The sequence below is a fragment of the Diadema setosum genome, chromosome 14, assembly GCF_964275005.1.
Source record: "Diadema setosum chromosome 14, eeDiaSeto1, whole genome shotgun sequence".
In the NCBI taxonomy this organism is placed as follows: domain Eukaryota; kingdom Metazoa; phylum Echinodermata; class Echinoidea; order Diadematoida; family Diadematidae; genus Diadema; species Diadema setosum.
This window is the reverse complement of record NC_092698.1, coordinates 160594-176891: the sequence shown is the minus strand read 5'-3', so window position 1 is coordinate 176891 and position 16298 is coordinate 160594. Positions and strand designations below refer to the sequence as shown.

Genomic DNA, 16298 nt, shown 5'->3' with positions numbered 1-16298 from the left:
AAGAACACTTGACTTCCCTCTTCAGAAGGCAAGGGAAATATTATCCGTAACATACGTCAGTGATGAGTCGAGGAAATGTGCACTTTTTTTTTCAAAAAGTAACATTTTGTGAAATTCTCTTTATATTTTCCTTATAACGTTGAACGCATGTGACATCATACACTCTAGTAGTCTTTTCATCCAGCAGTGACTGTGCTGATACTTTAAAAACTCATAACTTTTGAACGGATTGTCCGATTCCCCCAAACTTTCACTGTGTTCTACAAATATTGCTGCATTCACTCAATCCACATGTACATGAAGGTGTACATTTGCTCTTTAAAGTAAGCTCTGACCACATATGCCAAATCTTTCCCTACAGAATAATTATCCAGTACATACAAGTTTCATTAGGTATGTACACTTAGTTATTTCTAAGGTACATCTCTGACCCTGACCCTTGACCTTCACCCTCATGACACATAACCTCCAGTGAATCACAGTCAGACATTACATGTAGATGTACTGCATTTCATGAAGTTACCTTGAACAATTTCCGAGATATTGAGAAAAAAGTGAAATTTCAGCATCTTCACTTGACCTTTCAGCTGCTTTGACCTCATGGCCTAAAAATTTTCTAGCAAATCTTTACCAGTTACACACGGAGATTCATGAAGATACCTTCAGGCATTGTAAACATGTGGAGCGGAAATAGTGACATTTTAGAATTCAAACCTTACTCATGACCTTTGACCTTGAGCGTGTGCACTCAAAAGTTGATAGGCAATGCTTCGTCCACTCATAGTTCACTCATATGCCAAGTTTGATTTGGATACCTCAAATCATGTTATGTTACGTTATCCACAAAATCTATTACATACAGACGGACGCACACTCAAAACATGACACCTCCTGTGACAATTTGTGGCAGAGGCAGAAAACAACAACAACAATAAACAAGCATCGATATGGATGAGTGTCAAGATCATAAAATATAAATTACCACATTCTTCATGGCAATCAATATGGCAAGTAAAAAGTAGAAATTATTGCACCCTTTCAGGGTAAAAATTTATTAATGATATACATACTCCCATAATGCAAGAGTTCACCCAAATTTTGTGTCACAGTGTCCAATTTTAAATTTGTTCATAAACATATTAGATGATAAGCAAAAATCAAAACCACAGCCTGCATTCTGTCCAACACTTCTCTGAATGTGAGACAATATGCATTCAACACCCATGTTATAAATACACAGCAATACACTGTACCCTCAAGTGCAGTGCACCCACAACAAACTATTATCGAGCACATGTAGTCCTCATCATCTTAATTCATCTTTAAGTGTCTGAAAGCATTGGCTGCATCATACAAGCATGGTGAACCACATTGAAGTTAACCAGACCCACCTAGCAAACAACTCTATTTCAGTCCATTAGTTACAGTACCTCCCGAGGAGATCTATACAGGTTAAACATGAATTTGATAATTAGAGCACTTCCACTGATGCACACTGTAGACTACAATCCCTCCATTTCTCACCCTATTTCTATATCTGCCATAGATACTGGCCCTATACGTACATCTCGATGAAGTCCACTGACCTTGACGACAGATCAGAGATTGTCCTCGAGCACACGGGTTCATGTTGTTTGAAAGAGGCAGATACACACATGATGTGACAGTTTTTAATTTACATGTACACGTAATCTACGTGATAATACTGTGTTGTTTATGTTTCAAAATGATAATGCCATTGAGATAAACCTGTGGACCTACATACTCAGTGTATGATACGGTATCAGGTAGAACTGTTCTTTCGGTACCACAGCTAGTTTCAAGATTGCAATGTCCGTATTGCCGAGGAATGTAATTGGTTTCAACCAGAATAAACATGCCTGTATAAAGCTGGTATAAGAGATCATACAGACAAACATGAAATGTAAACCCTCTAGTTGCCTAGAGTGTGAGGAAAGTGGATGGAAATGCATGCAAAATTAATGAAAGGGACAAGCATTCATCTTATGACATTCTAAAGATACAGTTGGCTATACAAATATCATTCTGTATACTCTGTGTAGTAGATATATTCACATCCCTTACTCACTAGGAAAAGAGAATCCCAGCACGTGCTTAATCAATTATTGGTTAAGCATGGGCTGGACTTGGCAACTTCCAAACACTGACCAATCACAGCCTCACTGGCTGACAGCAGCTGACCAATCACAGCCTCACTGGCTGACAGCAGCATCAGCTGAACAATTTATTGAGTTCTCAGACTAAAAATGCATTGCACTTTAATAATCTGTATACGGAATAGCAGCGATAGCAAAGTTAGGGCATTCTGATCATATACAAAACCCAATGTATTTATATCAATTTACCACTGGTTATTCACTTTCTCCACTTAAATTGAATGGAGTAACTAATAAAGCACATAAAGTAATACCATAGCACACGGTGGATAAGCTGCACTACTACTTGCCTATATGCTTTTAGAGCCCGTAGAAAAATACAAATCGCCATTCAAGAATAATTGTCTTTACAAAAATGTTCAGCATGATTTCACCCCATTCAAGATGTCAGTAAGCACGATGTAAGAGGTACAACAGCACAATATCCATGTTCTTCATAATCTGTCATCTGGTATTGTATTTCTTCATACTTTCTTTGCAGTTCCATTCACTGCATCATCAGAAAATGGCTTGACCCTCCTTCCCTTAACATACACTTCCTGTATGTTCCGATCATCTCCTACATGTTTAGAAAAGATATTGTGAAAAAGAGAGAGAATGAAATTAAGATTGTATTGATGGTGGTACCTGTTCAGTCATGATGATATATTGTCTTTCTGATACCAAGTTTCACAGGTGTAACTCTGCCATTCTGTGACACAAATTTCCTTCAATTATCAGTGAATCAAATTGTGTCTCACTGGCAGTTAAAAAAGAAAAAGAAAAAGAAAAAAAAAAAGAAAAGAATCAGTCATGGAGAGAGTTTTGAAAACATTTTTACATGGTAAGGCATATCAAGAGGAAATACTGCAGCAAAGGAACTTATGAGTCAAATACAGAGCACTCCTGTTACTACGTATACAGTTTTAACATAATTGTGGCTACAGCGAAGTAAAAATTCAGATCGCAACAATATCAGCTCTATGTTTTTTGTTGTTTATTTGCTCAGGAGATTTACGGGCGTCCACTGTGTAGCTACAATTGAATTTCACTGGACAGAAAAATAACTGAAATTCTCCACAGTCTAGCCCTCAGTATCCCTTAGCTACTTATTGGCTAACATAGGGACATGCTTCAGTTTTAACCTGTTCCTCCCCCAATTCTCTGAGAGGTTTCAATGTCACCGAAAAAGATTTTTTTTTTTTTTTTTTTTTTGCCAGTCGACAAAGAATGAACATTTTGGTATCAATCTGCCTGTGCGAAAGCAGTCAAGTGGTACATGTATCCCTTCTCCATGGTCGACTGCATGTGACATTGACCAATGCAAAATATTTATTGGACAGGAGATTATTGATACAGCATGCACTGATGGGCTCGCAAACTCTTGGTATACACTATACAGGCACCCAAATGGGGTCAGCAAAAGTTAACATCTAGTGAGTTCAGCCTTGATGGCTATGTACATCTTCATACGAATTCTATAGCAAGTCACATGCACTACTACATGGGAAAAAGATGAATCAGACAAAAATACATACAGTTTTGATAGAGTAAGAGAACAGGTATTTATAGAAAAAAAGGCTAATATTTTCACTGACGTGTTCTACAAATATTGCTGCATTCACTCAATCCACATGTATATGAAGGTGGACTTGTTTTAACCCTATTCTAACTGGGGGGGGGGGTCAAATTGACCCCTCCCTCGACGTTTCGCGCCACGATTCCGCAACGCGCAAAGATTTTGCCGCGTCGTTTCATGACTTTTTTCATTTGAGTCTCCCGCATATTTTGAGACCAAATTTGCGACGTCCGGGTACACCGTTCTGAAGTTATGCAATGTTTTGCATATGCATGTCAACCCGAAAACCGCTCAAATTCATGATTTCATGTGCAAATCCAATGCAAACTGTGGTTTTTTGTTTAATTGATATAAATTAGATTATTTCAACTTTTAACCATTAAAATAAATCAATTCTAATGTCGATAAGCTTGAAAAAGTGTCTCCAACAAATTTTGGCAAAAAAACAATAGAAAACAAAAGATCGAAAAAACAATAGAATACATAAGAAATTAACAACAATAAAAAACAAAACAAAATGATTTTGATTGCGCTATTTTTTTACAAGAAAATTGTTTGATTTGTCTTGAGGAACTCTGACACAAAAAATTTAATAATCCTTCAGTCTTTTTGATGGAGTTATAGGTGAAAATATGATTTCATGCGTTAATTTGCATAATTAATTTATTAAAAAATATGAAATCAAAATTTCTTTATTGTATGATCATGTAATCTTGTAGTTGACATCCGGCTCTATGTTCAGGCAAAATTTTGCGGCGATCGCGCGATCGGTGGCCGAGATCTGAAGGGGGGGTCAAATTGACCCCCCCCCCCCCCCCCCCCCCGCAGTAAAAACTTGGTCTCAAATAGCCCAGTTAGAATAGGGTTAAGCAATGAATGCAGACACTCCTGTCTACAAGATGGTTCCCGTAGGGAACAGGTGAACAGTTGACTGCCCACCAACATGGCATTCACATAAAAGCCTTTAAGAGACACCACTGCCTTTGTTTGGGAAAACAGACCAAAACAGAACAAAATGTGTTCAGCTCGTATACTATCTAAACCCATAACAGACTTCACTGTGCTACAGGTGGATCTGAAAAATAGGGAAAAATTTAGAAGATGATACAAAAAATTCATGATTGGCTGTGGGGTTCTGCTTGCTGATCATCTGATAATACATACTGAAGAGGAATTGAAAATGTTGATTTCTACTATGGCACACTTTATCCAAACTTGTAACCCTAGAAAGTGTCTTGAAAGGCCACCGCCACTACAGTCATAAACACATTCTTCATCTTTCATAGAGTATCTACATGCAATCACAATGACTTATTTCTTTCAAGGAGGTATCACACATCACCTTGGTTCTACTACCGTACAGCAGGATCTGATGAAGATCTTTGCATTGCAACCATTCTTGGACTTCACTGGAGTTATTGACATGGGTGAGCTTAACACTATCAAAACACCAGCCTGTGCTCTTTTATATTGTAGTTAGCTTTGTACCCAGTACAAAGTACAAAATCATTAATCCAGAGCCTGTGTACAGCAACTAACCTACTCCTGTCTCTAGAGATAACTATCGAATAGCATCTTTTGAATACACTGCAGATTGTGAGTTTGAGTTTGAGATTATCTATTTAACCATGGTAAAAAGATTGCTATCAGCTAAAAACTGTTTTTTCAGCAAGGCCGTGAAATAATAACAAAACATAGAAATCATACAATGAAGAGGATGCAAATAAGAACATGTAATAATCATTACAAACGAACACTAAAATAGGAAAGAGTGAAAAAGTCACAAAGTATACAAATTGTAACATGAAAAGTGTAACATAAAACGTATATATATACAACAAACATAAGAAATCATAATGAAACTGAGGAAAAAAAATTATACAGAAATACACAAATGTTTGAAAAATTGACAATCATAATATCACAGTGAAAACAGACTAAGACGTTTCGAAAGGACAGACGAGCTTTTAACGAGACGGGGGGGGGGGGGGTCAAATGAATTGACAGACCTGTTCTGTGAGCAAATATTTGAATGTACAAAATTAACACTTGGATATAAGTTGAATATAAATTGCTCCAATCATACAAGTCTTACTTCTGTTATAAATAATTTGATATCATTAATTGTCCTAAGACTTATAAGGAGATCATTAAAGAGCTTAGAAGCTGAATGAAGGGTGCTTTTTCTTAGAAAATTGGATCATGGTTTTGGGAGAACAACAGTGGTGTTATCGTTGCAGAGATTGTAATAAAACTGAGATCTAAACTGAATCCTGGAAAGACAGTGAATCAGAGGCAAGGTTATGGAGCAATTTAAAGTGATTGTCAAGGCCTGAATCTAACGTCAATTTTTCAACGGTTTGACACCCAAGGTACTATACAGTGCACTCCCGTTATAACGAAATGCTCGGGACCGGCAGTTTTCTTTCGTTATAACGAAATTTCGTTATAACCGAACAAATACAATATATAACGGAAACAAGGAAACCACGTATATATATCATATTCTGTTTGCTGAATACTCATCATACACTGGAAAGCTATGTGAAATGTGATGGGATAACTGTATTACAATAATAAATGCATGTTCCATTCAGAAACTGTGCGTGACACAAGGAGCGAATACACAGTGGTGTGGAGCGTTCACCCATGCAGAGACGCTATAAATGCTTGTTCCGCTACGTATTTTCGAAAGCAATTCGCATTTCGTTATAACGGAGCACATTTCTTTTGTTTTTCTTTGTCTGTGGTGCTCGGAAAAGACTTTGTTATAACGGAAATTTCGCTATAACCGTGTTCGTTATAAGCGAATTTTGCACCATAGACTTTAATGGTGATAATTTTGGGACCAGAAGATTTACTTCGTTATAACGAAATTTCGTTATAACCGTGTTCGTTGTAACGGGAGTGCACTGTACAGAGCTTCTCTATTGAAACGGCCATCAACTCCCAGGATTAAGCGGAGACACCTGTTTTGTAATGTTTGAAGCTTTGCTAGTTGGGAAGCATGACCATTCATCCAAACCATACTACAATAGTCCAACTGTGGCTGAATCATAAAGAATCAATGAGGTTCTTTTGACGAGGTACTGATGGACACGTTTTACCGAGTGAAACATTTTCAGAGTCTTTTTCTTCACTTCTTCTATTTGGGGTGTTCATTTTATAACTGCTGCCAAGGATAACTCCAAGATATTTGCACTGGGGAAACTCTTTGCAATTTTCTGTTTTGAATGGAAAGATGCACATTTTCAAACTTGCATAACAATCCATTTGAACCGACCAACATAAAATGACATTTTTCTATATTAAGAAGAAAATTATTATCCAAGAACCATTTGACATCATCATTGATAACCTTTTCTAATACTCTTCGGTCTTTGATGGCACAATATAAACAAGTGTCATCCCTGTAGAGTGGAAGGGAACACTTCTTAACAGATTTATGGCTATATCATTAAGTGTAAATAAACAACAACAACCCGAGAATGCTGCCCCGAGGCACGCCACTAGAACTGCTTGGCTGGTAGAGCTGGTAGAAATTGTGTTCCTTTGGAAATTCTTCCATTACAGTAAAATACAAACAAGCAAGCAAACAAACAAACAAAAGAATTACAAAGATTTCTTTGCAGGATGTATTCCCTGTTAATGCTAAGACAAGTGGGTAAAATAACTATCAATTTAATCTGGCAGTCTGCCAGTATAGTGCATTGATGATAGAGTTTGAATGTAAAAGTCTATTAGCACCATTGTCCATTTTTTTTAATTTAATTTTTTTTAAACATTATTATTATCATTTTTTTAAAAGGTAAGGTCATCTTCACATAGAGAAATAATAAATCTCTGCAACGATACCTCACTTGATACATAAAAAAAAATAAAGCTATTACTACAATTTATACGTACATTCATATCATATATAATTTTCTTTCTTTTTCAGCAGCGTCAATCTTGTTCAGCAGCGTCAATCTTAACAGGTTCCTAAAGCATCAACTCATATATGGGAACCTAATATACCAAGTTCTTGTTAAATATAGAAAATTACGCCTACAATTCAAGCCTAAAGTCATTGATGTTTATTTCTGTTGTGCTCACCAGAAAAACTACTAATATCAAAAGAGTAGAGCTTCTTTTATCAACATCTATTCTTTTTCTCAATCAAAACTGTGTGTATTTTGGTCTAATTTACATTCTTCCAGTGTAGTACTGCACTTGTCTTGCTACAAAACTTGTATGAAGACTTACGTAGCAATCAAGGCTGAGCTCACTAAAAGATTTTGACTTTCGCTGACTCCATGAGAATGCCAGTTTAGTATACGAAAGAGCCCAGCACATTCTTTATTCATATCTAAAGTTCGACTGATACTTTGCACTGTTTGATGGCACATACAATTGACCGTGGAGAGGGGATACCCAGGTGGAGAACATTATTGACAATGTGTGGCATTCAAAGCAGGATCTGTTGTGGTGCTGGTGGTATTCTAAGACCCTCAATTCACTTACCCAGGAAGATGAACTTCTGGATCATATCCTGAAATATCAATTGCGAGAACAGGAAAATAACTAATAGCAGTATGCATGTCTATTCAAAGCAGTCTAAATCATACTGAGTTGAGATGAATTCAATTCATTTTACCACGGTAAAAAAAAAAGCTTGCTATCGGCCATAAGCTATTTTTCAGCAAAGCTGTGAAGTGATAACATATTATGTAACAACAAGGAAAAGTAGAAATTACGCGGTGCGTAATATATGTCCCCGCCGAAGTAGCATTTAGTAGCAAAATGTACAATATAGGTAAAAAGATCAAGGTCAAAGGTCAAAGAAGTCAAAGGTCAAAATTCTATGTAGAAGTTTTGAAGCCCTCACCTAGTGCCATCACATAAAGCAAACGGAATCGAAATCGGGTTAGAAATGGCGAAGGAGTAGCATTTTGTAGCCAATGTACAATATAGGTAAAAAAATCAAGGTCAGAGGTCAAAGAAGTCAAAGGTCAAAATTCTGTGTAGAAGTTTTGAAGCCCTCACCTAGTGCCATCACATAAAGCAAACGGAATCGAAATTGGGTTAGAAATGGCGAAGGAGTAGCATTTGGTAGCAAAATGTACAATACAGGTCAAAAATCAAGGTCAGAGGTCAAAGAAGTCCAAGGTCAAAATTCTGTGTAGAAGTTTTGAAGCCCTCACCTAGTGCCATCACTTAAAGCAAACGGAATTGAAATCGGGTTACAAATGGCGAAGGAGTAGCATTTTGTAGCAAAATGTACAATATAGGTCAAAAATCAAGGTCAAAGGTCAAAGAAGTCAAAGGTCAAAATTCTGTGTACAAGTTTTGAAGCCCTCACCTAGTGCCATCACATAAAGCAAACGGAATCAAAATCGGGTAAGAAATGGCGAAGGAGTAGCATTTTGTAGGCAATGTACAATATAGGTCAAAAATCAAGGTCAAAGGTCAAAAAAGTCAAAGGTCAAAATTCTGTGTAGAAGTTTTGAAGCCCTCACCTAGTGCCATCATATAAAGCAAACAGAATCAAAATCGGGTTAGAAATGGCGAAGGAGTAGCATTTTGAAGCAAAATGTACAATATAGGTCAAAGGTCAAGGTCAAAGGTCACAACTGAAATTCTGTATAGAAGTTTCAAAGCTCCCATGTAGTGCTATCATATAAAGCAAACAGAATCAAAATCGGGTAAGAAATGGCGAAGGAGTAGCATTTTGAACATTTTGATCACACACGGACACACGGACGGACGGACAGACGGACACACACGCGTACGGAGCCCGTTTCATAGTCCCCTGCTCGGGGACAAAAATACAATACAGAAATCATACAATGAAAAGAATGCCTACAAACAAACAAGGAACTCAAAATCATTAAAAAAAAAAAAGAGATAAAGAGTCATCTAATACAAGTGCAGATAGATGAAAAAACAACAAACAACATAATTGACAAGTCACTGGAAGACGGTAATTACAGACATTTGGGAATAAAAGAAAAATGACACAATCAAGTCAATCAATTTGCAAAGGTAATTGTTTCTGTTGGTAATGTATTGAGTAATCTTAATGCTGAATATAGAGGGTTATTTTTAAGAAAGAATATTTTATTTTGGCTTTATTAGATTAAGGATATCTTAATGGCTACATAAATCATAGTGACTTACTCTCTTCTCTACACATTCACATATCATTCTGGTAAAAACAATTGTTGAGCAGTTTGAAGATGAGAATTAATGCTTGCTTTTTCCAACGATCAATTAAAAAGTCAACTTGTATGGCTGCAAGTCTTACACTAAGCCTTTCAATTTGCTGAGAACAAATTTGATAGCAACTGATAATGACACCAAGGTATTCACATTCATAAACTCTTTCGAGGTCTGCATTACCTGTATTATGCACATATTCAAACTGGTATAAGTTGTTAATCTTGCTTGTGATCCTAACATCATGTATACATTTCTGCACATTTGATATCAAATGGTTGTGCAAAAACCAATTAGCCATCAATGAAAGATCAGTGCTCCAAACATGTTATAATTCTGGGGGAATTTTGGATGCAAAGTACACATTACATTGTGCAATCTGCTCATCAAGATGTGGAACACTTTTCAACAACTTTTGCAACATCAATTCATGAACAATATAAAATTTTAACCAAAATAATCTTACTCATCTAAAAATATATGAGTGCTGCCATCTCAAAACAGCAGTTCTCCGCAGCATTCTTGAGCAAAACAATTCACTTCTAATTTCTCTCTCTCTGCACCATCAACATGGGCACACACCTGTTCTGGTTGGCCCATGGGTATATTGGGATGTTGGACAGTATCCATGAAGAAGAAGAAGAAGAAGAAGAAGAAGGAGGAGGAGGAGGAGGAGGAGGAGGAGGAGGAGGAGAAGAAGAAGAAGAAGAAATGAAACTCTTGAAATGATGATTGGAATTGACCCCATTTCTCACATTTTGCTTCTCTGCATTACTGCACAAAGATGTATCAAAAAGTATCATGGCACTATTCATCTCCTCACCTCTTTGGAATCAGAGTACTGCTCTGTTTGAAAGACATCCAGAGGACTGTTAGGAGGCTTCAAGTTGACTAGCAGTGCATCAAACTCCTTGCCAACTTCAAAATTACCCACAGTGTCACTGATCCCTAGTGCTGTAATGACAAGGAGAAAATTACAGAGTTGGTATAACTTTTATTACTAACCTGTGTGCACATAGAATTATTTTGCAATACATCTATCACGTACACTTATTAACATCTCACTAGGAAACACAGCTCTATATCAAACACTGTTGAATATACCTTGTTGTGGTAGCATACTAATATACAGGATGATCTAGAGAAATTGACGTTTTCAAACACCTGCACACATAAACACAAACACATGTGGGTCTTGTGCTGATGTAGGTAATTTAGATGCTTTGTGGTTAAAAGTTCAAATTGATAAATTTCTTCCATCAAGTTTTTACTGCAACTGATTGATGATTAATTACCAGACAACCATCTGAGATGATCAGGTTATAGTTTCAAATACTCCTTGAGTAAATTGTCATGGCTCCTACTAAAACACTAATCAATTCAGTGCTTCTTTATGTCGATGTAGGGCAATTTGTCAGTCAGTTGCAATAAAGACAACTGGATGGAAGAATTTCATCAATTTGAATAACTATGCAGTTCCTGCTGCATGCTCGGTGGTCTAGTGGGTAAGACGCCGGTCCGGGATCAGGAGGTGGTAGGTTTGAATCCTGCTTGAGTGTGTATGCTAATGATTTAGTCTGTCATGGCTACTTCTAAAACACTTATCAATTCAGAACCTATTTACAATGTACGTTGATGCAGAGTAATTTGTCAATCAGTTGCAATGGTTAAAAATAACTTCACCACATCAATGTCCATTCACTCAGCTGAGCACTGTCAAACTATCTAATCAGCTTTTGTGTGATTCTCCTGTTACTGTCAATGAGCGTGTTTATACAGAGAAGCAAAATACGCGCTCATGCCGGCTCATGCAGGCTCATGCCGGCTCATGCGAGAGGACCTCTTGAATTTTGCTCTGTATAAACACGGCGTATGCCGGCATACGCCGCCAAATGCAGGCTCATGCGAGAGGTTCCGTCCGCCACCTTTTGAGGTGGCCGATGCGAGAGGAGCCTCGCGTATTTTACTGTGTGTTTATACAGACGACCGAAATTCGAGAGGTAACCGGAAAGCGTGTATTTTAATATCTGTCATGATCGAACCACGTCTTCTCCTTCTTACTGAAAAACTGGATTCCAATTGATCATTTGGCCGGGTGGTTGTCAAGAGGAACATTACAAGAATGACCTTCAAGCTTGGTGGTCCTGATGACTTTGCCGTCATGCAATAATCATGCAATAATGCAATAAACAATAAACAATGCAATAAACTGCACTGTGAACATGACCTATGCTTGACCCCAAAATTCCAGAGGTCCGGTTCAGCTGAGGTCCGCTCGCATCGGCTCGCATCGGCTCGCATGAGCCGGTATTTTGACTGCTGTATAAACACGAGAAATGAGCGCTCAGGGTAAAATACCGGCTCATGCGCGCCGATGCGAGAGGCTCCTGTATAAACACGCACATTGTTCTTTATGTATCATGAAAAATATGAGTCGTAATGTCAGCCCATGCCAGCCATCATAATTAGAGCCTGATATTGTGTCTGATTCATACCTACACTTCTTCCTGCTCCCTGTAACATGAGGTTCTCATCATTCACTGCAACTTTTTCATGTTTATGGGGATCATTATATGGAAAAACTAGAAATGTCGCTACGGCGACTGGTGTATGCCTCCGCCATAATACATGGTTCTCCTAATAGGTCTATAGTACAATGTCTTGACAATGTGTGATGACAGTTTCACATAATTGGCAAAATATTACAATGACAGGTTTGCCACAAATGTGCTGAATGTTCACTTTCCTAGAACTAGGTTCAATTCGATGAATGATTAAAACGTCAGAGTGCAGGTATTTGGGGGAACTGATGATTTTCACTTGACTTTTGACCCTTTTACAAATTTATGCATTGAGTAATTTTCAAGGTATTGAGAAAAAGTATAATTTCAGTATCAAATGGTGATAGTATTATCGAAACCTGGCCTTTGACCTTTGACCCCACAGTTCCAAAGAGAATCACTGTTAGGTAGAACATGCATAAATATGTAAGTTTCATGACAATACCTTGAGTTATTTTTTAGATATGGAGGAAAAAGTGCAATTTAGCACTTTCACATGACCTTTGACATTTTGACCTTTGACATTTTGGCAAGAAACTTCCCACAGAATATATATTGGGTTATACATGCATACATCAAGTTTTTAAAAAATCCTTCAGGCATTGCATAAATATAAGGAAAGTAGTTATATGTTGAGGAGTTGACCTTGACCTTTGACCCCTGACCTTTGACCCATGACCCCCAACTTCCCTAGATAATCACTGCCCATCGGTACAAGCATGTATACTAAGTTCCATGAAGATACCTTGAACCATTTGCGAGATTGTGTATGGAGAAAAACATGAAATTTCAATTTTTTTTCACAAAATAACCTGTGACCTTTGACCTTTGACCCTGTGACCCTAAAATCCACACAAAGTATCATCCCCCAAGGATATACCCTCATACCAAGTTTGATGCAAAACCACCACACGGTTCTTAAGATATCGACAAAAACAAAACGGGACAGACGGACGTACGGACGGACGGACGACCCGAAAACATAATGCCTCCGGCCACTTCGTTGGCGGAGGCATAAAAACTTACTGTTTGTGCAGCAGCTATGTGACATAATTACACTACAACCATTCTATCTCTCGAGCTTCGCTCTCTAAAAGAAGTTCAGCTTCTTTCTTTAAGAGTCAACTCCAAAATTTTGATCATCATCATCATCCAAACTGGATTTCCGTGTTAACAAAGTTGGCCAGATTTATCTTTCAAGTACTCTGTAAAGATCAACTGCACTACGCAGCACCTTCTCCCCATCTCACACAATATGGCGCATCCTCCTCTCTTCATGCACACCTTCCAAAGCTCCTCCACCTGTGTATTCCACATCTTCTGTTGTCCTCCCTTTTGCATCTCTTTCACTTTAAATCTAGCACTTTGCTCAGGACATGGTCATCATCCTTCATCAACACATGCCTTTACCACTGCATTCGATTTACCCCTGCCAGGTGTTCCACTGATTCCTTCAACCCTCAGTCTTCCTTTTTTCCATTAGTTTTACAACAAACATCGTTATCACCATTGCTTTTCTCCATTCTTCTAAAAATTGCTATTTTATGATTTGCAGATTTGCAGACCTTGCACAACACTGATAAACTCTCCCTTTTATCTTCACAGAGAGCATATTTTCAGATAACTCTACACACTTCCTAAACTTTCCCAGCCATATTTTGTTCTGTCCGTCACAGCTACATGTACAACTTGTACTTCACAGCCACCACCTGTATTTACTCTGAGGCTCCCTACCCGCAAAATAGCTAACCCTCTTACTATTTTGATCTCATTACATACCATTTCCATCAGTTTCACAAGCTTTATCTAACTCTCTTCTCGTATCTTCCACATACATCTCTTGCCAGTCTTGTGGCCACCTTCTGCATTTTGGTACATCTGCCATTAGTCCATTCCCCACATATCAAGCATCAAATTTGCCATTTCCCTCTATCCACAAACACCGTATGGATCTAATGCTCACTGACACTTCTTCCAATCTTCTCACCATCACTTTTGTCTTCTTGAGGCTTACCTTCAGCCCCTTACTCTCAAAGGCCACCTTCCACTTCTGAAACTTCTCCCTCAATTCCTCCATTGTCTTGCTCAACAAAACCTAGTCATCCACATACAATATCAATCTCCATATGTCACTGCTCAAAACCCACAAAAAGTTGGCGAAATTGAATATCCACTTTTTAACATAGTTCAAAAGAGTCAACTCTAAGCTTACAATAGTTTGTTAAAATCAGACCCTCCTAACTCATTCAAAAAGTTATTGAAATAGGCAAATTATGAGGTGCAATTTCATAGAAAAGGGAGAAAAGAGGAGCTACGTAAAAACTGGGGTCACTCGGCGTGCTCCTCTTTTCACTTGCAATCATCACTTCCCTTATTGAAACCACTACATCTTCCTAACAAACCTTCTCTAGATACTAGCTCCTTTATTTATTTATTTTATTTATTTATTCAAGCTTTCATGCGTGTTCACAAAATAGGAATGCATACAAATGTATGCAAGTACATCTCATATAGCCAAGACAGAATATATATAATAAGTATACATTGATAAGAAGCAGTTACAGGATAGTATACAACTCCACTAAGAGAGCTACATTATTCAAGGTTACGAACACGCAAAGGAATTGCAACATAAGCTTAAAGCTTGAGAATCGTTACAACCCCCTGTGCACACAATCTTTATATGCTTGCAAATAGTTTAAATGATACTTGATAGGAGTTGGGGGGGGGGGGTATTTACAAAGAGAGCATGGGAACATGAGGGGGAAAGAAGAAATGCATGTGTGGTGCCTATTTGTCCTGTCGGACATTGACAAGAGAGAGCAAGAAAAAGTTTAAAGTGTCAAGTCATTATAAGCAAATTATACTGATTGAATTGATTAAATTTCTCATAAATCCCATTCAAATGTTGATTTCAGGGGAAATATATGATCACAGCAAGTTTAATAGTTAATAGTATCCAGGAGTTCAGCGTGAAGCTGATAATAGAATATGTTTGATCGACCTTTTGAAAGTAACTATTTTTTGTAAATTACGAACATGCTGAGGTAGCGCATTCCAGACATCAGGACCGCTATGTCTGACTGATTTATAGGCTAGTGCAGTACCGGGGTTCACTAAATGTATATCTGATGCTTGTCTCGTGGGATACGAGTGAACTGCACTGTTAAGTTGAAACATTGTCGAAAAAGAGACAGGTAATAGGTCTTGCTTAGAACGAAACATGAAGAGGGCAGTCTGTAGGAAATGTATATCGTCTACTTTTAAACATTTTAATTTCAAGAACAATGGGTCTGTATGTTCTAGGAAACCAGACCCTGTACATATGCGAACAGCTTTCTTTTGCAACAAAAGGATATTATCTGTCAAACTCTTTGACGTTGCCCACAGAATATTACAATACGAAATATAAGGTAAGATAAGTGTGTTATATAACATCAAAAGCACTTTGTCAGAAACAAAACTTTTTACTTTATATAATATACCAATATTGCGGGATATCGGTGTAGCGATATGATTCACATGGTCACTCCAATTAAGTTTATCATTAATATATACGCCAAGGAACTTTGTACATGTTTTCCTTTCAATGCGGGTACCATCTAGATTGACATTAATTTGTTGAGCACCTGAGCATTTCCTCCCTTTAAAGTGAATGAAATTAGTCTTCTGCACATTCAGAGATAGTATGTTACTTCTGAACCATGATGTTAGCTTTGGTAATTCTGAATTAATAGTGAGTTCTAGGGTTCGAACATCACGATGAGATAAGAAAACACTGGTATCATCTGCAAATAAGGTGTA

At 37.6% G+C, this 16298-nt stretch overlaps 1 protein-coding gene across 1 annotated transcript in view; it reads right to left on the bottom strand.

Annotated features, from left to right (window-relative positions):
• Positions 1–232: 232 nt before the first annotated feature.
• The window catches only part of LOC140238367 (guanine deaminase-like), an 85329-nt gene continuing 69263 nt past the window's right edge, over positions 233–16298 (bottom strand). The window contains exons 11-13 of the mRNA XM_072318300.1: positions 10757–10887; positions 8239–8266; positions 233–2736 (exon numbers count right to left, since the gene is read on the bottom strand). Of these exons, the coding sequence (XP_072174401.1) occupies positions 2642–2736; positions 8239–8266; positions 10757–10887 (254 nt within the window). The 3' untranslated portion in view covers positions 233–2641. The remainder of the gene's footprint in view (positions 2737–8238; positions 8267–10756; positions 10888–16298) is intronic.